At 40.5% G+C, this 22031-nt stretch overlaps 1 protein-coding gene across 1 annotated transcript in view; it reads right to left on the reverse strand.

Annotated features, from left to right (window-relative positions):
- IL1RAPL2 (interleukin 1 receptor accessory protein like 2) overlaps nt 1–19377 on the reverse strand; it is a 347213-nt gene extending 327836 nt beyond the window's left edge. The window contains exon 1 of the mRNA XM_062502960.1: nt 19296–19377. Coding sequence (XP_062358944.1) covers nt 19296–19377 — 82 coding nt within the window. The remainder of the gene's footprint in view (nt 1–19295) is intronic.
- Nucleotides 19378–22031: the final 2654 nt, after the last annotated feature.

Below are 22031 nucleotides of genomic sequence, written 5' to 3' on the forward strand. Positions count from 1 at the left end.
CATTGTCTTTGCAAAACTTTTCACTTTGTTCTCTTCCTCCTTCCTTCCCTCAGCCATAAAGCAAACACACTTTTACAAAGAGCCTCAGCTCCAATTTTTATATAGTTTACAACCTGCCTGGTTTTTTGTTATATCTTGGTTAACCTTTTCAATGGTTGCAATGAAGTTAATCTGCACCCCCCAAACTCAGCAAGTGTGTGCAGAAGTCCAAGCAAACCCTATTTCCTGAGAAAGAGATTACAGCACAGAGATACCCAGGCTGTGAATGAGCCAGGTGCACCTCTAAGTGTGCACAGGTCCTGCAAAGCTCTTATATTCCACTTGTTAGGGTATCAGCCTTTCAACATATGCCACACGTATCAAGATGTTACATTCCACACTTAGGTGGTTTTTCTCCTCTAGTTAGTACTGCAGTTAAAAAAGAAAACCACCCTGTTCAAAGTTTAAACTTCTCATTCTGAACACAGATATCATTTACTCTTTAAAAGAAGTCACTCTACTGTTTGGGCTTTATTTTTTTGTTGTTTTTTTTTTTCTTTTACTTAGTTACTCCAGTATGTAACTCCTCATGTATCAGCATCCTCCAGCACAGAGAAGCTAGCTCAGTTTAACAAAGCCCTATATACCCAGTGGTGTATTTATATTGAAGGCTTATGAAGACAGATCAGCAAAAGAGGAGGCAAAATGTGGTAATTTAAGATCTTCCATCCTGCTAATTCTTCTTGCACAGAAAAAAACAGGACCTTTGTTGTCTCTCAAGAGAAAAAGAAATTCCCCTTGTTAACAGTAAGCTACAGCAATGAGTAAATAGATCTCAGTGCATCAGAAGCAGGACTCACTTTCAAGGCTACCCATCCCATCACAGGATAGGGGAGAGGGGGCACATGTGGCTTCAGGGCTTCCAGGTGAGCCTGTGGTACCTGCTCTCACAGGAGAGCCTCAGCTTCAGAAGCAAAGAAAAGAACAAAACTTCTCTGCATTTAGGTGCTGCAATTTTAAGTAAAGCTCCCTAAACTCCTCAGGACATATTGTTGTTTCCATCAAAGGAAGCCAGTGAGCATGACTGATAAGTTTGATTTTCAGTGCTGCTTAGGTTCTGCAGCTCTCATCAATTGCAGTGCAAGTTGTAGGTACTCAAGGCCACATTTTTTAAAGGGTTGATATTTCAAAATGTATTGCAGTCAACAAAAATCGGGAGTTAAAATTCTTTGGAAAGTAGTAAGGTCTTCAGCACTTCTCAGAAGTCACACTGAATTTTTTTCTCCTTTTCTCTTTAATGTTTTGCCTCCTGGTTCAGAAAAGATGACAGGAACACTGGAGCCCCTATTTTCATTACAGAAATTAAAAAGAGAAGATACAACCAAGTATGTCATTGGAGAGAAATACAAGTAGTGCAGGGAGCATCCAAAAAATGTACAAAACACAGAGAAAACACAGTCTATTTGGAATGTCTTTGCTTCTGTTTCCTACGGGTCAGAGGAACTCACTACCATTTTGAAACACAGATTTATCTCCTCTTTCAAGGATCAGTTTAGTTAGCAATGATCTCTATATTAGTACTGCTAGAGGGATCTTACAATAAAGTCCTCTCTCTGTTAGCTCTGCAGAAATTAAATAGCAAAACCACATTATACATTAAGAGGTTTTCTTGGTGTATTTGTTTAGAAAACAAGAACTACTTTTACATTTCTAATTAGGTAGCTCTTAACTAACATACAGAGAAATCACAGCAGCATATGAAGCTTTCTATCACCACAATCTTATTAAAGAGGAGCTTAAGATTTTAACAAGAATAACAAATTAATCATGATAATGTGTTTGTTGATCATCAAATGCAAAAGTCAAAAGCGAGCTTTTGAAAAGTTATTTGAATCAATATATTTTCTCTGATAACGTCAGAGTTTTAATACAGGTTCAGTAAAAGAAAAGCTTCTTTAAATGCTTCTGGCATTATTCTATACATTAAAATCTATGAGGTACACTATATTAAGTTAAAATTAGATTATGTATAGTCATTCTTTCACTGTTACAGAGGGAAAATAACTGCTTTAGTATTCAGAAGCTTTCAGGAAGTCTTTAACCCTTTCTGAGCTAGCAGAGTAAATGCTTGCTGAGGTGTAAGAGGTCAGAGACCCCACCAAGGCCAAGGAGACCCCAAGTGCTTTATCATCATTCTGTCACGCCCTGCAGAAGACATTTTCTCATGCAGTTTTCCAATGCAGTGCACCACCAGAGAATTCAACTCTGACATTTTTAAATCAGCTGAAGTAAACATAGGCATGGGCTTTTGATCCGTTTTTTTCTGGTTTAGAGATGCAGCTTGGATGACTGTTGTCAGCATGGAGGGACATAAAAGTCAGCAGACCAAGGGACAGCATCAGTGATGCTTATGCAATAGCACTTGGGAGCAGCAATATCTGACTGTGGAAGAAAGTAGACATAATTTACAGTCTCACCCAGAGACTTCATTAATCCTTCTTGATTTAGGGGTCCTTTAATAACTGTTGGAGGCTGCTACATTTTATTTTGCCAGCTAGAAGCACAAACTACATAGACTTGAAGTCAAACTGTGAAACCTGAAACCAAAGGCAGACTAGATGACTAAACACCGGAAGAAAACTTCTTAGAGAAATTAAGATAAAATTATTTTTCTGTGATTCCTGAAAGCATGAACCTGAAATTCTTACATCTTACTAAGAATCCCCTGCTCCCACAGTGATTTCATTCCATTTAGTTCACATAAAACTGCTTGAAGAAAGTACCAGAACCTGGCTTCTAGAAGGCTGTTTTGCAGCCTCGGTCTCCAAGAGTGTCCTGTAGAATATATCTGACAAAAAGCTGTTACTGGCCTTCCCTGGCTCTTCATAGCCACAGAGATGATGGGAGACAATGGATATTTCCAGTCTTATTCCTCCTAATAATGCAGACTTTGCAGCATTTTTGGCATTTTTTCATGTTTTTCTTTTTTTTTTCATGTTTGAGCACAGTAAATTTGTTTGAGACCAATTTTTTCCTAGCTATTTATGAGTATTCCCACTTTTGCCTTATATGGCCACTGCTGCCATTTCAGCAACATCCAACCACACTGCTCCAAAAACTAAAGCATGAACTCTCATTACACAGCACTGGGCTCTTCCATCACAACAAACTCTTCTTCTCCAAGAGGTGTCTCTAAATATATATATATATATATATATATATATATGTATTTGCTGCTGCAAACTGAACAGGTCAGAACTGAGATGACCAGTAAGACATGGCCAGACAATCCCATGTATTTTCCTGCAGAATGAAGTTAATTTGTGCATTCAGTCAGGCAAGCACTGTCTAACTCACAGTGGAACAATTACCAAGCAATCTGGCAATCTGGACACACAGTGTAGCTCTTAGCCAATCAAATCATCACAAGTCCATTAAAAGTTAGTCACAAGTATCAGTAATACAGTTTTGCTTCTGAATTTTTTTTAAATAGCTCTGCCAGGAATTTCAGTATTTCTGCTCCTCTGTACAAAGTCATCCCAATGTCTATAAGTAACCTTAATTAATGTCCTAAGAGATTAACATTTTATCATTATCACTATATTCAAAGACCACTTTAGGACAGGCTACAGCCCGCCAATTAGCACTATCAAAGTATTGCTAGCCCTTCACACAGTGGAAGCACTCAAGTGCTCCAGTAAAATACAGAGGAAAGACAATGCCAATTCAAGGGAACTTAGTTTAAATGAGTCAACAAATCCAGCCCCAGAGGTTATTTTATCCCCACATGTACTTGACAAAAGATAGCTGCCTCCTGACACAGACAAGTTCTGTTTTACAATTTCATTTAGGTTTCAAGTTGCAAAGGCAGTTTCACAGGCAGTGCTAAACTGAAGACCACAGCTTTGTTTCTTCAAACCATATCAAACTGGAAGGTTTCCAAGGATAATTGTTGTTGAGAGATATATTGATTTGCTGCTGAGAATCTTAAAGATGTTTGAGGAATTGCAATCCCCCCAAAGGATTTGTCTTTGAAATAACAGTAGTTATGTATTACTTCTCTCTTGCGGACCACAAAACTGCAATTAAAATTCAGATTTTTTTTGTACTTGGAAACAATACTGTGGTATCCAAATGGATTAGCATTAGAGGGCTTTTCAAGTGGATGCACTGAAGGAATCTGCACAGCACATCTGAATTCAGCCTGCACTAAACAATTTGTTGTCTGTTTAGTCAAACTACAGCCAAGGTGTCATTCTGGGGGAATTCCTGCTGCTACACCTCTTGACATGCTACCATATTGACATGCTTGACTTTCATTTTAATGAAGAGCCAGGTGCCTACAGAATGCAATGCTGCATGATTTTCATCATGGTACTACCTAGAAAAGGCAAAGATTCTTCCTGGGGATTTACTCTGACACATTTATAGTTTTCTCTCCACTTACCCATTGCAATGCCTCAGGTGCAAGTGGGAGAGGGACCTGTCAGAGCCCTCCACTGATTCTTTGGTTTCCTCCAGCTTCTGCTCTCACCTCAGCAACTTGTGGCACACATCAAATTATACCAACAGGAAAAAAATCAGCTTTACAAAGCTCCACATTTACAGAATAAGCAGACCCATCAGGAACTCATCACTTGAATGGCAGCTGCTGTCCATTTGCACACACAGCAGCCCCTGCCCAGAGACCTTTCTGCTGCCACCATTCAGGACAGTGAATGGGAGGTTCCTTGCAGCAAGTGCCAGCACAACTGGGCACCATCATAAGAATGGTTGTTATAGGCTAAATAAGCAGCTCTGCTGCTTGATCCTGTGGGTTATGAGGTAATTAGCTGCTGAATAACCAAAATCAATGGATGTTTTTGCAGAATCACTCTAAATAAGCAGAAGCTTGGCACACAGAAAGGAGAAAAAACCACATTGCTACACGGTCGTGTTTTCTAATTTCTAGGTTAATTCCATCAAACTCAATAGCTTTATGGCAGGAAAAAAAAAAGAACTCCTCAGCCTAGGGTTACTAGTAAACCCTGTCAAATTACCTTGAAATTTGAAAGCTAAAATGAATACTGCTCTTCCTTTTTCAACATATTCAATTAAAAGCCCTTCTTGCTTTCAGAACTGCATACACTGCCACCTTTGAACAGCTTATGGAATTCCACTGCAACCAAACTCTTGAAATTTCCTAGAAAATCATGTCACTTGGTGGTCTCCTGTCCTTGTAAACTCCACTTCTCCATTCAAGTCAAATCTATAATCCAGTAAATATTTTACAGGCTTCTCTTCCAAAGCCTTACTCTTTTACACATATCCTTGCAAAAAAGCCTTCCTGTTCTCCCTGTATGACATCTATTCCATGTTCCCATCTCTCCCTACATCTCTATGTTGCATTCCTACTCATAGCCTTAAATGGCCTACTCACCTTTAAATGACCTTGGAAACACTGAATCCCATTGGCCCATTGAGTACATTCCACTGTTTCTTCAAAGTTCTCAGGTTCAAATATTTGAGTTCCACAAAATAATCTGTTTCATTACAGCCTGTTCCCTCCTGTGCAGGCTGTGGAAACCATGCATGCTACCAAGGATTTAACCTAAGCCTAAAGCAGGACTTAAAATGAACAGCACTCTACCTTAGGGAGGATCAGCATAATTCAAAACACTTGCATGCAACTATTAAATTATTCTTTACAAACTACATGTGTTCCTGAGTTACCTGGTCCAGGCAATATTTTAAAATATACCCCACAAAAACAAACATTAACCTCAAAAGATCTACCAGAGTGGCTCTGTACCTAAAGCACACACACAGCAATGCAACAATAATTCCACCTCAAGCTGAGGTGGAGCCATTCTTTTCAGCACCAGCACATACTCCAATAACAGACATCCAATCTATGAGAAATGAAAAACAGAGCAAAGCAGCAACATAAATTACATCCTCTGAAAATGCAACTAAGTGCTTGCAGAGCATCAACAAGGGAAATATTAAATTCCTTCATCAGAAAGAATTTGTCACAGTTCATGACAAAGACAGGCAAGCACTGATAGAAAAAGCACCTCTAAACAGAATGCAACTACACAGGAGACCAAAGTCAGACTGTTTGGGAAACAATGGTTATCCAAGGAAGCCCATTTCTTCCCCAGCCCAGTCTTAATGGTCAAAGCCTCTCAAACACAAAAGTCAACATGCTTAGGAATTTGCAGATGAGGTGAGGAAAGTGTCTCACTGCTCACAGTCAAGTGCACTAGATTTAAGGGCTCAGACCCTGCTCTGGCAAAAGAGACTGCCCAGGGTAGGGATGGAGCAGTTCTCCATTCAAGGGACTTGTGGGATGAGGAGCAGAGGGATAACCTGCCATTTGAAAATGAAGCCATGTTTATTATCATCACCTTGGAATTGACCCCACAGCTTTGAGGTGAGGGAAAGCAGGGCTGTCCCCTCCCCAGGGCTGTGCAGCCCCAGTGGCTCCCCTTGTTTGGGAGGAGGCCAAACAAACAGGAGTGCCCCAGCTCAGCCCCTGCACATCCCCCAGCTGTGTCAGGGACTCCTCCAGGCTCTGCATTTACCATCTTCCCCGGTGGGCACTTCCTTGTTTGTTATCCATTAACATTTGTAGAAAAGACTCAACCCAAGAAAAAGTCTTACTTGTAATTAACTGTTAACAAACTGCTTAGAGAAAGAACAGAGAGCAAAAAAATCTACTTATATTCCAAATAAAAATTGGGCTCTGAGTACATCTCCCCCTCTAGGCAATTACATGGGTAAATCAGCTACTGAAGAAATGAAGCAGTTATGCTAAGTCTATTATTGCAATAGAATTTTTCCAGAAACAGTGAATTACTCTGAGTATTTATCATAACCTGTTATCTGCAGGGGAAAAAAAAAGTGAAAACTAAATAAATTTATGGAAATGTATTTTCCTAATAATATTTACCAAATGACACCATTCCTTCTGCTGCTTGTAACAAACTCAGTCACAGAGGCTAAGGACAGGTTTGCCTTATTAACACAGCTCTCTGCCTGTGTATTTTAAGTACCTCAGAGCACAGTACCATCTGTGTGTATTCTACTAATGAGCTACTTCTTAGACTGAGGAAGGCTGGCCAGGCAGCCAACACCAATTACTCAGATGGAAACTGCCTAATTTTTAGGCAATTAATGAGCTCCTCTCTCACTTTACAGAGACACTTCCTCTGGTTAATTCTCCTGGCATATTACAGCATATCCTACTCTAAAGAAAGTTTCTCAAATAAGAAAATAAAAGACAGGAACATGGAACACGACACAGCCCAGTCCAATTCCCAAACCCTGTGTGTGGGACAGAAGCTTGAGAAGCACCTGCTGAGAGCATCCTGAGCAGCATCCCAGTGCAGCTGAGCCAGGGAACAGAACCTTGAAAAGGAGACAGCTCAGCTACCTGCCTTCCTCTAAAGTGTCTGGGGCACTAAGATACCTTTAATAATATCTCAAAGGACAGACTGGAAGAGCCATGCTTACACAGGACCACTGATGGTTTTATTCCCTCTCACCTCCCAGCCATTTGGGAACACCTGACACTGAGTGTCACCAAATGCTGCACAGCTCCACAGCTGGGGATCACCACCCATGGATGTAGATGCTCAAGAATCCCTGAACACTTAGCAAGATGACTGACTGCTCCCATCTCTCCCCTTAGCTGCTCGATGTGATTTTAAAAGGTGAGTCTTAAGGGGCTTTTAGATCATGCAAAAATAGAATTCCCTCTTCTGCCACTGAAAAAATATTTCTTAATAATCTGTACAAAGTTTAAGGAGCTCAAAATTACCTTTTACAGCTCCCTGTTGGAAAGCACCATATTAAACATGGAAGGACCATTAAATTATCTGAGTAACTACACTGATAATGCACAACTGCATGTACAGAATAAAACTATTAAAGGAGATCTGATTTTGACAAGTATATTACACATTATCATTCTGGAAGGGCAACCCTATGTGCAGGAAAGGATGCACTTGTCTTGCATACACCTGAAAAACATGCCAATTGTAGCTGTGAAAGTAGTATAGAGGACAGTTTTTACCCAGCAGCCCCCAGCAAAAACAAACCACTTCCCTTTCTGGAGGATGATCACATTTACACCCCATTGAGAGACTTCACGTAACATTTCAACTGGGTGCGACATTACCAAGTTATTCTACAATCACGTTGTGGAATTTGTACTAAGTTCTCATGACCAAGTTACCCAGCCTTTCACTTCTGGGGGGAAATTATTTTTTTTTTCAAAAAGACAACAAATTGCTACAGTACTACAGTACATCAGGACTATCCCTTACTACATGAAGCAAGTTGGTGACACATTCTGCAAGTGACTTCACACAACAACATTCTGAATAACCAACTGTTCACATGGGATCTGTATCCTTCAGAGCAAACCATCAATTACAACTCTTTATGTAGGACAGCAAATGGAACAGTTCATTTGTAGACACTTCTAAAATGGGATTTAATAATGAACCTTTCTTCCTCAATAGAGCTGTCTCCCTGTGCAAAATCCACAACAGCTGCAGCCAGGCATGCCAGGTCGTTGGATTTAGGTTTTATCTCTCATGCAGTAAGTCAGAGGTATGTTGTAGGGTTGGAAAAAAACCCTTTGCAATAAACACTAAGTAATAAAGAGAAAATTTAATCATCCAATGCAGATGAAAAAAAAAATCATAATGCTGTAAATAATATGATGTAAAGTCATGTAAAGGAATTATGTTGACCTATATCAGAAGCCAGCCAAAAAGCTTCAATCTGCTCCAATAAGCTGAAACACTCCACTCCTAAGTGCATTTCCACTGTAGTCCCCGATTTCCCTAAAATTATAGATGTTATTTTGAATGGAAATACTATGTCCAATGTGTCATCAGTGATACACATCCTAATTTCCTCCCTTATGTCTAAGCCCACACCATTATTCACACCTCTCTGGCTTTATATAACAGGGCAAGATTTTCAAGGTCACAACAAAAACAATACATTCAAAAGCTCCAATTTTTCAAAATTAATTTCTTGGCTTAAGTTTCAAACTTACTTTTCTAAACCACAAGTGTTCTAGAAACACCTGAAAGTTTGTCAGCGAAACACACTCTCTAACAGGAGCCTGCAGCAGCAGAGGAAGAAGCAGGTCCTGAAGAAGGTTGTTTGCTCTTTACCAGGAAGGACTGCCAAAGAGCAGTGCTGATGGCCACAGATCCACCTCCAGCATGAAGCCAAGGAAGCTTGGAGGATCACCTGGCTCCACTGCAGTGCTCCCACTTTCTCGGTTTTCCTAGCTCCTCTGCAGTAAACCTGAGGGATTTGACACAGGCAAATGCTTCAGGGCATCCCACAAAGAGTAGAGACCCGACCACTCCGTGTTCATGTTCTTCCAGCTTCTTCTTCTGACATCCATCTGAAGGATGGCAGACCTACTGCTGTTCAGCTCCAGAGACACAGAGCCTGGCAACAACCCTGCCTTTGATTCATGCTCCAGCACTTTTCCATTGATTATTAAATGTATCCATCTCAGGGAATTTATTGTTCAGAATGAAATTGTGTCACTGAAACAGAAATTCTGATGAGCTCTATTCTGTAGAATGTGATTATATTTCTGCATTTTACCAATAACTCAAGGACATCAATTATTGTATCTCACATTACACCTCCCCTTCTAAGCCCACCCATACATACATTTTTCTGAACATATAAGACAGCATAAGCATGCATGAAGTGGCTCTGCACAATGACCTAAATAAGGATCAAAGAGTACATAAAGAGTGCCAGTGAAACAAAACCATAGTTCTTAAATCCAAGAACAAATAATTCTCACTGTCTTGTGAAAAATCTGATCTGCTTAACATCAGTCTTCATAAATAATAAGTTAATACTATCTTCAACACACCAGAAATCTCAAATATTAAAAAATATTTTTTTAAAAAAATCTGTGAAACAACTTTGCCCTCAAATTTTATGTGCATTTGTACAGTGTGATGAAAGGACCATCATTTCTTTAAATAAACATGAACATCTGGTTAGACTATACACTGAGGTGTCCTTGGACAAAGGTGTTTCAGGCTATTCACTCATCTGAGGACAGAACTACAGCTCCTAGTATTTCTAAAAACCTAAGGGCAGCTATTTGGTGAGCACAGATGGAGCCCAGAGTGGCTCGAGTGCAGCTGACTGCCTGCAGAGACCCAGCAGCTCAGGATCAGCAAATGCTCTTTAGGTCAGAGCAGTAAATATACACAGAGGTTTCTATAAACTTGGTTACCCAAGAGATGTGATTGGCATCTCCAGGGCACGAGGTTGCTCAGGTTTCCATGTGTCATTTTACAGTGTTAAGTGGCTCTCCTTGTGTCCCCACTCCTCACTGGAAGGACAGTTAATAGCCAGTATACACAACAGACTTGTCATATCCAAAGGCAAAAGCCCTAAGCTTAAAACTAGTGCACAAAAAACTGGTATAACCAAATATCTCTCCTTTTCCTCTTCCATTTCTAGCTGACACATTTTTCTATCCTCTACTGAAAATATAACAGAAATTAAAGAAGTTTTCTCTATCCCATGTATCAAGGACATAGAAGGACATTTTATGCACATACTTATTTAGCCTCAAAATTTCTCTAGAAGACAGGACTGCTTTCCTTGCCCTTGCCAAAAGCATTAGCAACACAAAAAACCAGAGGGAAACATTAAATTTATGTGTTATTTCCTGCATCACCTTCAGTGTGCTGGCCAACAGTTTTCTCTCTTGCTGATTTTCTGCCACCTGTAAAATGGGAATAACTATGAAGCAAACATTAGAGACAAAAACCACTCATGAAATACCTTGATAGCAGATATTTACTGAAAACCTCAAATAGTCCCATGAAACTTTAAAAAAAACCCCTGTCCAAGTAGCAAAGTACAACTAGAATATGGAAAGTAAAAAAAAATAATACTAGCATCATGTTTCAAGGCCTCTGCTAGACAGCCCTAACAAACATTTGGACTGTACCCTTGGTTACTGGAGGTCTAAACAGCAGCACATCCTCCAGACACACACAAGAGTGACACGGAAAACAGTGAGCTTTAAAACATTAGAAAGTAATTTGGGAACTTCAGACTTTGCCTTTTGCCCTGTTCAGGCCTCTTCACTGAAAGGGGAGCTGACATGTCCCACCTTCAGTCCAGAGGGGCTGGAGGACCAGGGGAGCAGTCAGGGACTGATAGAAGCTCCTTTTCATTGCCACCTCCTTACAGCCACAGGAATGAGACAGACAGATACAAAAACTCACGTCAGGTACTGCCACTGGCTCCAGTTTCTTTATGAAAAGCCACTGAGCAATGCTGCTGGATCACAGTCTCCTGCTTATTCAGTTACTGTTAAATTTTCCATCTGGGATAACAGATGCAGAAATCTCAGATACCTTTTTAAAGAAATCCTGGTCCCTGAAAGACGCAAACCAACTCCACTTGTTTTACACTCAAGTGTCAAAAAACCTACCTTCCTAAAAAAATTTTTAAAAGTGAGTGAGTTTCCACAGGTCATGTACAACACAAGAGAGATACAGTTCTGTAACTCCAAAAAGTGGAGGAGGTTTGAAACAAATCAAGCTAACAGAAATACCCTCATGCTGTGTCTGTTCCTGCCTGAATTAGGAACCACACAGGGAAGGCAGCAAGAAGGAACTGATGGCAGAGGCTGGGGCACATGGGCAGCCATCCTGGAAAAGCAAAGTGCTCGGGTCTGAAGATTAACTTGAATCTAAGTCTCTGTCTTCAGTGGCAGAGCACTGTATGTTTACATATCAGTATGTATTATGAGTACTAATCATGCTTCTTGTAGGAAAGAATCGATTGGATTTGAAAGGGTTAGAGATTAATAAAGTGATAAATGTACCCTCTAGAGGTGACTCTGCAGCTCAGATCAATTTTGCTTTCAACTAATAAATGGGCAATCATTTCTACTTTAGCAAATTACAACAGCATACAGCAATCTCCCACAGGTCTATGTATTAACATTTGTACATACAAGCACCACCCAAAACACAGTCCAACACCACCCAAAACCCCTCCACAGGTCAACAGCTTGAAATACTTAACTCTGCACCTCCTGAGAAGGCAAAAGACTAATGCTTCCTTTATTACCTGTAAAACCAGCTTCTTCAAAAATCTGAATGCCAAAAAACCACAAACACATCTTAATCCTCCTTTTTCTCACTGTTTGCCATAGTAATCCCAACATCTCCTACCTCACATTTTCACTGCTTGTCACTGTGACAGCTACACTCATGGCAAAAACAAGTAGAAAATAAGTTTAAAAAATAGAAATTTCTGATACATTGTGTTACAGGGACTAGCAACTCAAAACTGAAAGGCATATCAGTCAAACAACAAGCAAGGTCCTGAAAGTGAAGAATATAAAGTTTAAATCCAGTGGAAAAAGATATTAAAATGTGTATTAATATTCATACCTCATTCAATCTAAGGAACCTTATTTATCTTCCTCCAAATATATTCAGCAGGGTGTAAAACCTGCCTTAACATGCATTCAAGTTAAAAAAACTGAAGCACACTTCAGAACTGTTCTTGGTCAGGAGCTGACCCAAAGTGAAACCATTACACCACAGATTCTTTAAAGCCCCTACAGGTCCGTATCCCCCTAAGTTACCTCTGAGCCCCTGCAGCACAAGGAGATGTCCCCAGGTGAGCAGATACTCATCCCCAGGACTAGCCAACGTGCTGAGCTTGAAGACTGCTCTGAGTAAGTCTGCAGCTGTATTATTCATGCTTTCATTTGAACATTATGCAAGACAAACCTTTCAAAAATATTTTCATGAGCAAGATGAAAAACAAAACATGCCAGAAGAACTTTCCTTGTCCCTCAGGACAGCCAGTTTCGGAGTAAGGACAGAAACCTAGGACACTCACCCTCAAGGTGAGCACACTACAAATACTAAAATGAACATTTAAATAAAGAAAATAAAGCAAAGGCACCTTGATAAATCAGGGGCTTTTTTCATTTTAAAAGCCCCATTTTGGAGAAGGGGAAAAAAGATCTCAATCATGATGACATGTATTTTAGCAGTTCAGATATTATTAATGAACTTCTACACGCTGAATCTAGATGTAGAACAGACATCCAAACAGCTGAGATGACACCCACTGCAAAAGTAGAAGATTATAGATTTTTAACTGAAGAAATGGCATTTCATTCATGCTTTGCTTATTTCTCCCTATCCCCTGATGATGCTACCTTTGTGATTTACTTCAGCTTGAACTAATTTAACTGTGTTCATTTTTTTATTCAAATACAAAAGGCTTCCCTTTTGGGAAGTAATCTAGCTTTAATATTTAAGTATCAGCTCAATATTTTAATTGCTTAAATGATAAATGAACTCCTTTTAAATGTGTGCAATAGCTAAAAATTTGAGTGCTTAACTAAGTACAAAATTTAAACTTTGTCAGGTTGAAGTAACTAAAAAAATCCAAAACTTCAAGCAGATTATTTATTTCCTTTCTTGTTCTTCTGTGTACAAGTCCCTTCCTCCCCACCTGCAAACAGAATGCATAAATGCTGCCAGCTGTTTTCCACACAGGTCTGTCCAGCTGCAGAGCCACTTTCTGTCTAGAAGAGAAGAAATGAAGGCTGAGACCCCTGTAATGAGTGCACGAGGAGCAGAGGTTCCCAGCTGACTTGCTGTAGCCCCCTGAGCCCTGACTGCATGCAGGAGCCCAGCCCTCGCTTCCCACTGATCCAAACACAACAGATGGAAAGCAGCCATGAACCCGTGAGCAGACACAGCTTATGCAGGAGTGCTGTACTTTCCTGCACTGATGACATCTTAGAACAGCAGTGATTCTGACTTTGTTTGCTGGAGTTGTGAATAACTTAACATCTTCTGGGAAAAGTAAGAGATCAACATGCACTGATGAGCGCTGCCAAGCTCCCGTCTCCTCTGTCTGCGCAGTATTTGCAGGCAGCAAAAGTCAAAAGCCTCTTTTGCATCCCTTCTATCTCAACAAGGGAGGGCTCATGGCCATGAATTTTACATCAGGGTCAGAAGTCATCTCTTCAGGCAAATGCAACTGCAAACTAAACTAAAGCAAATGGCAAGTGTGAGCACGCATCCAGCAGCTCCTCTGGGCCCACTCCAGCAGGAGCAGTGGGCTTCAGTTAGGCTCATTTAGAATATCCCACTCCAGGCACAAATCCATGAATCATCCCTCAAGTACAAACACCTCCACTTCTATGTATGCCATCCTTTCCATGGCCAAAGTGGACAGGCAACAGCACAGGAAAATTGATCTTCACAGAAGGGAGCGGACACGTAGGCACAAGCAGTGACAACTGCAGGAAAGTGAAGGTCTCTGAAACATCTAGAGCAGACCACAGTAAGTCAGCTGCATGATATTTAAAAGGCAAAAAATATCAAGCCAATGGATTCTAAATTAATGTGTTAAAAGGCACTGCAATATCAATGAGAATTTAAAACAGTTTGGCTATGTCCATACACAGCAAAGCCCAGTGACAAGCTAAGCCCTCTCTTTCCCAAGCCATTGGTGATAAAGCCAGATGTAGGTGGAGGGTGACAAGGTGGGTGAAGTATCAGAAATACACTTGCTCCTATGGCATGAATGCCTTTGGGATGCTCTCAAGATAAACAGGAGGAGAAGGAAGGCTGGAATCCCACAGCAAATCCATCTGATAGAGGAGAAGACATGACTCTGTAGCTTCAGGGGCATACCCATGCTGTGGGAGATGAGAAATCCTGTTGAATTCTGTTCATCCTTGCTCACCAGAAAGCCCAATGGGAAAGGTTCAGCAAACAGGGAGGTGAAAGACAGGTTCTATAAGCAGAGAACAGGTTGTGTGGTCACCTAATGTGTGAAGCAGTGGCAGGCTCAGACACATGGACACTGACCAGAGAGCTGGTGGGTAAAGGGACACGTGAACAGGGACATGGTGTGACCAGAGAGCTGGTGGGTAAAGGGACACGTGAACAGGGACATGGTGTGACCAGAGAGCTGGTGGGTAAAGGGACACGTGAACAGGGACATGGTGTGACCAGAGAGCTGGTGGGTAAAGGGACACATGAACAGGGACACCAGAGTGCCAGGCAGCCAGTGCCTGCTCAATATGGCTAAGTTTAGAACATTAAAATGCTTGGTTTGTTGCTATAAACCTTCTTTGGAGCAAGCAAGGAGATCTGTGTGTCTGTTCCCCATTGCTACACCATGCCAAGCCTGAGCCAATTAAGCTGTGTTAACCTGCAGAAAGGCTCCTAAATGCCCTGCAACCAGCAGCCTCAAAGAAACCTTGAGGATGCCTGCCCCTGCTCCTCCACACAAGGCTGGCATGCCCTCCAGAACTCCAGCATGCTCAGACAATGTATATCAGCTCAGCAAATAATAGAACAATAATAAATGGCATCAACTATTCACTAATGGAATTACGTCTAGTAAGTCAAACAACCTATAATCTGAAAAATCTTTTGCTTAAAAAATGCAATGATTTTTAATTGGTATTATATTCCCTGCTATGATTATTCAAAGCACTATATATACAAAGGCTTTGGGAAAAGAAGTCACTTAATCCGATTAAAAGGAAAATCACCTACAAGCTGGGAACATAGCAACTCCCACATCTCCAATTCATTTGTATAACCTCCACCTGTAAAATAACCTTTCTAGGGATATTGCTAAAGCTGCAATCCCCACATTAGCTGTTTGCTCAATTTTACTTCTTAAACAGGCAAAAAGGATGAACCTGTAGTTTTCAAAAATGCTTCTTAATATTAAGAAATGCCTATGAAACTTAAGTCAGCATTACATTCACACAGATGCTTGAGGCAAACTATTCTCTTCCCACCACAAACAGCAATTGTTACTCTGTAGGCATGACAGATTTCTTCTGGAGCATTGGGAAGTTGCTGCCTGTAAAGAAGAATTTGATGAGCATAATTAAATTAGCTCACCCATTTTATTTATGTTGGCGCCACATCTCAAGTGAGAAGCAGCCAAACAAATTTGTCTTGATACAAGTTTCTGTGTCATTTTTGCAACCTTGCAGGGCACTCTAAATCTATTTGCAGGCTACATATACATCCCTGCTTCTCTTTTCCAAATGGGAAATATAGATGCCTAAATCTGTAACAAAGGGCACGCAAAGGAAATGAGAAAAATCTTTCAGTTCTGTTTTGCTATTCCCTTCCAGGAGGATTGTTTCTTCAGCAAGCTACAGTTCTATGCTTGCAGCTGGAGCACCATTTCAGCACCTTCTGCTTAACATCTTAGATCCTCCACTTCTGACCTCCCTTTAAGGACTCTTGCCTGCCATCCAGCCTCTGCATACTGCCTGCACTTGCTGTCTGGAGTTCTCATCCTCAGCTTTGTCCCTTTGGGTGCCCATTCCTTGACTTTGAAGGAGAATTTCTGCACCAGCCTCTGAAGATGCTTTCCTAGCCAAACCTTTAATCTCTAAGTTAACTCCAGTTTCACCTATAAAGCTCTTCTGGACCTTCTGCCCCCCTTTTGACTGCCTCAGTTGAGTGATGCCTTTGTATTACCTGACAACACCACCTCACCTTATCCTTGCTCCTCTTCAAGTCAGCTCTCTTTAGATCCTCTCTACCCATTAAATAAGATACATCCCATTATGTGATATTACACACATGCCAGTCAACTTCATAATTGCTCTTGTACTTGACACTAATCACAATTTCTGGCCATTCATGCAATAATTCTATGCATTGCTTAGAAAAAATGCCAGTCTACATAAGTCAGCAAAAACATCAATTTCCCAGGTTTATTGTTCTAGTAGCCCAAATCTGTCTTTATCATCAGTGTCAGCACCTTCCATGCACTGCTTCACACTGCTCTACATAACTGTCTGCACAATTTCCCTTCCCCTTTTAAGGATGCTCACCAGCACAGACATCCCCATACCAACAGCCTGCAAGACCAAGACTACTGTACTCATCCAGACACTGCTGCAGAGATCCTGTCCACAGAGCATCCTTTGGGCCCTTCATCCACTCCCCACCTCAGCTCTAACCTACAGCTAAAACACTATTCCTGCTTCCAGACATCCTGCAGCTGCCCACAAATAACCATTATAATAATTTCCCCTTTCCACTCTCTGACACCAGTGTAAAAAAAAAAAAAGAAAAAAAAAAAGGAAAAAAAAAGAAAGAAACCAACTCCTCTGAACTACAGCCCCAGCATATCACACTTACTGTCACACTATGGAAAATATGCTGACATTGTTTCTTTGTGCATTTGCCTGTTTGCATCCACCCACTGACCCTGACCTTCCACTAAAACTGTACAAACAGTTAAAGAAGCTCAGAAGTTGCTGGATTATCTCTCTCTTCACAACATACAATGTTTAGTGAAGCCCCAAGCAATCAAAAAACAGTCCTTCAAACCTAAAGACCTTTCAGGAAAGAAGTTATTAATTTTTTTCCAAGTGCTGATATCACAGAAAATTACTTCACACACCATGTAGTAGAAAAAAGAAAAAGAAAAAAAAAACAATAGTTTTCTCCATCCAACAACCAGAATGAGTACTGAAGGTGAAAGCCACTATATGATTAGGTACTCGCAAAGAAACCATAATTTATGTGCATTTTTTCCTCTTCATCTTATTCTCAACACATACTGGCACAAACAAATGAAATTAAAAAGAACCACCTATTCACTAGTGGGTTATATTTAGCAAGAGGCAGTCTAACATATTAAAGCATTTTTCCCGCCAGTACTGAACCTAAATCTACACTGTCAACAGCTGCTATTAACACAAGACTTGCTGCAGAGCCAAAGAAAGCAGATTTCAAAAATATGTATCTAATTAAAGGTAAGCTACCAGCTGAATGATGCTACAACCAGCAGCACGTCACTCCTACAGTTGTGTACTTCTGGCAAAAAGAACTGCACAGGCCCTTGCTGGCAGCCAGGTGCTGCTGCCCAGCATCAGTGCATAGAGGCTGCTCAGTTACACTGATTGTGCATCTCTCAGAGGGTTTCCATCCAGGCCAGTGACAGCAGTTTTGAAGAACAGGAGCACCACCACCCTTAGCAGAGTTTAGACCAAGATGCACTGTAGCCAAACCCCAAAATCCATGATTGCTCTCACAGCTCAAACTGGACTCTGGACACAATAACCACACCAAAAGACTAGTACAGTTTGGCAACCTTCATTGACGCTTTCCAGCCCAGCAGAAAGAATTCAGCCCTGCATCTGTCAGTTCCCAGAGTAGCACTTCTCAGCCTGAGATGTGACATGAAATTCTTTTTAATAGGCAGCCCAATAATTTTCTTCCCTGTTCTCAAAAAATGCAGAAATTAAACTTAACACAGGCCACACCAACTGAAGTCAGTAATTTCTGTTTGCATCTGCAGTGTTGAAAAGACTGGAGACCTTGAGGACAGCAGGACCAGTGGAAGCCCTCACACAATTAAGTATAGCACACAGTGTGTAAAAACAGCATGCCATCAGGAGCTTAGAAGTCCAGCATTTACCCTTACACACCCACCAGGCTGCAGCAGACTGACACCACTGTGTAACACTACAGCTGACCTGCTTGCCTGCCCAATGTCTTCTAAACTCACAGTTTACTTGAGAAATACAAACAGTCTCGTGAAGTCACTGCTTTGAGAGGGCAAAGCTGCAGAGCAGACATCACTTCAGGCTCAAGTACAGATGAACCATTATCCAGATGAACTGTCTGCCCTGGAAGGAGAGATTCTGATGCTTCTTTGAAGCCTTCTGTTACTACTAGAAGGTTTCAAAAGCAGATGTAAACCTGAACCAACTCCACTCTCTTTCACTGACAGAATAATCAGATTATCTACTCAGGAGAGTTCTTCCCAGTTAACCCTATGATCACATGTCTGGACAGCATAACGTTTTCAAAGATAACCTTTCAACATACAAAAAAATCATCCAGACCTAAAACTCACCACAGGCCACATCCATACTTAAAATCCATTAGGATGAGTAAAAGACTGGATGCTAGAACAATACCACAATGCCAAAGTAATTACTACCTTTGTAATACCTCCAGCTGAGGTTTCAACCCAATCAACATTTTCTTAAGAAAATAAAAAAAAAAAAACACTAAACAAACAACCAAAACATACAGACACTTTCAAACAGCTTTCATTTACTAAACAAGCCATACCAGTTATGGCTTGCTTTTTTTTTTTTTTTTTTTTGGCAGAACAGAAGTAGTATACATGCAAAACAAAATGCAGATATCTAAAATGCTTGAGTGCATGAGCATGAGGTCCAGATCCAAAAGTAAATATAATTTTCTGTGACTTACCAGAATTTCTCTTTGACACGAGCTTCAAATTCATGCTGACTACAGTGCAGATCACAAGAACCAAGAAAACAAGAGGCTTCATCTTCGCTTTCTGTGACAGCTGAAATGCAAACATAGTACAACGTCTGAATCACAGCTTTTCACTACAACAAAGCAGCAGCTACAGTTAAACATTTCTCAAAGAACCATTACAGGGCAATTGCTTAATGCAACAACTTATCAGTTTAGGTAGGAGTAGGAAAACACAACAGTTCAAAGAAACCATGCATGAATGATTTACCTCTTACTATCACACAGAAGGGTTCGGTTTTTTTTAAATGACTCCTCAAAAATATCATTCTGCTCTCAAAGAAAAAAATCACAAGATATAATAGTTTATTTGAAGTAGTATGGGTCTAATCTGGCAGTTTTTGTATGTTATTTAAGGGGAAGACTCTGATGGTCATAATTAGCTTTGTCTCATACAAATAACCCACACACTTTAAAAAAAATCACATTATTTAGGAAAAGACACAGAGTAGGTTATTCATGCAATCTCTCTTAGCAACTTTACTTTCCCACTGGTGACCTTGTAAAAGCTCCTACAATTACCTACAATTAATGCTGTTCCAGAAATTTCTCTTATACAACGAGGTAAAGAAAGGTGAACAAAATTCAGAAATCAATCGAAGTAGGTCTCAAGATTCTCACCTGTGACATTTACTACTTACTTTATATTATGTACATTAAAAAAGAAAAAAGGGAAATGTAATTTAGGATTTTAATTTTATAAAATTACTGGTACTAATTTGGTCTTCATTTACAAGTACCAGACCATTCAAGAAAAGATAGCAAGAGAAAACTGAGGCTCTTTCTCTGCACTGAAAAACAGGTAGAACAAATCTGAATTCATCACAGCCCATCTCTCTCAAAGAGAGATGCTTAATTATAAGCTTGAGTCTTCAAATATATGCTTAGCTTGAAGTCATGGGCCTTTAAGTGGCCTCATCTATTTAAACTCCAGGAATTCATCACCGTATAAGATGCAGACTTTAGATCAGGACCTTTATTATCAGTTAAAGTGGGCAGTCATCTAAATCACTGTGAAGTTATTATTTGCCCCAAAAGATTCAGCACACATTTTACAGCAGTTTCAATTAAACAGAAATGCACAAAACTACCAGCACTAGTAGTCAAACCTGAGGCCAATGAAATGGAATCCTCCCATAAATGCTGCAACACATCTTCCCTCCCAGCTCACTCAGAGGTCCCAAACCCTCAACTTCAGGAGGAGCCCAGGCCCCTCTAGCTCTGAACATCTACCCAACATGACAAAGCAGCAAGGGGTTGCAATGTCCTGCTGTTCACTGATTCTTATTCAGTTTAATTTGAGTTTATTACATCAAATATTCTTCCCCTGGAATTTTATTACTGGCCTATCGTTGAGTGAAGAAAATGTAAGTAAGTAACCCCGTGTAATCTTTTACACAAAAGGAATTGTGCTGCTATTCATTTATTTCAAAATTACCACTTAAAACTGAAGTTCTCTTCCTCTCACCTTACCAGATTACAATCTATAAACAGGCAGTGGATTTTTTTTCCCCTCCCTGAATTCTATGGAACCTTATGGTTATTGATTCCTCACAGTAAAGATGCTAAGGCATTTTCAAGAAAAAATATGAACTGAAGGTTGTCTGGCAGTGGTTAATGACAGAATTGGCATTCATTCTTCCTTGACCTCTCTTCGGAGTAACACAGTCCTGAAACCATTAAGGCTATCTTGACAAGAGAGTTCTAAAAAAGTAATTGAACTAAATCTTTTGACAGATAATTGTAATGATGATGTTATGCTAGAATGTTTTTCAAGTATAGCTTTGCAAATTAGTTTCTCTAATTTTCTGCCTTCAGTAACTACAGCTGAAATAGGGAATTCCTAGGTCCTTTTTCATGTGGGTCTGTACATCTCCACCCCAAACAAGCTAGGCTGCATTAAATACATTTAAAAATTCCAAGCAAGTTCTGCCAACCAATATTAATGCTAGGCAGAGCAGAAAATTCTTGGTTCTGTCAGCATTGATAGGAGTTTTACTTTTTGAAGCCCTGGCCTCAGCAAGGCAGTCAGTCTCTGTACCTCCACAAATCAGGAAAATAGAGCAGGAAAAGGGCAAGAAATCACAGCACCACCCAGTCATTCATAATCAAGCCCAAAGCCTCAGCTTGTCACATCTGACAAAACTCCACTGAGGCTGGCATGAAAATACACATCACAATCTGAGCTGTCACCTCCACTATGGAAGACACCCCACCAAAGTGGGATCAGTGACACCAGTGTGGCCAGTGGGTCAGCTGGATTCTGTCCTGAGACAGCAGCCAGGTACAATCAGGCTGATCAAACTGCCCTACCAGAGATAACCTGAGTGTTTAAAAACAGTAAAGTGAGAACACAAGATACAAAACAAGCTGTGTTTCCCCCAGAAGAATGCCCAACAGCCAGAAAAGGAAGGATGTATTAGTTCAAGACTGAGTTTCTAAATTTGCTCAGGAGATTTCCAGAGCTGACTGAGTGCACCAAGACTCTCACCACGTCTCCCAACAGGACCGGTCTCAGCTCCCTCCTCAGGGCCATTCACTCACCTATCAGGCAGTGGGATGGACTAAACTCAAGCTAGCTTCTGGCAATAAACGTGTAGTGGACGCTATGGTCTGATGAAGAACATGAACAAAATTGTGCCACCTTGACAAGACACAAGATAGAAT

This window comes from Cinclus cinclus, chromosome 15 (assembly GCF_963662255.1).
Source record: "Cinclus cinclus chromosome 15, bCinCin1.1, whole genome shotgun sequence".
NCBI lineage: Eukaryota > Metazoa > Chordata > Aves > Passeriformes > Cinclidae > Cinclus > Cinclus cinclus.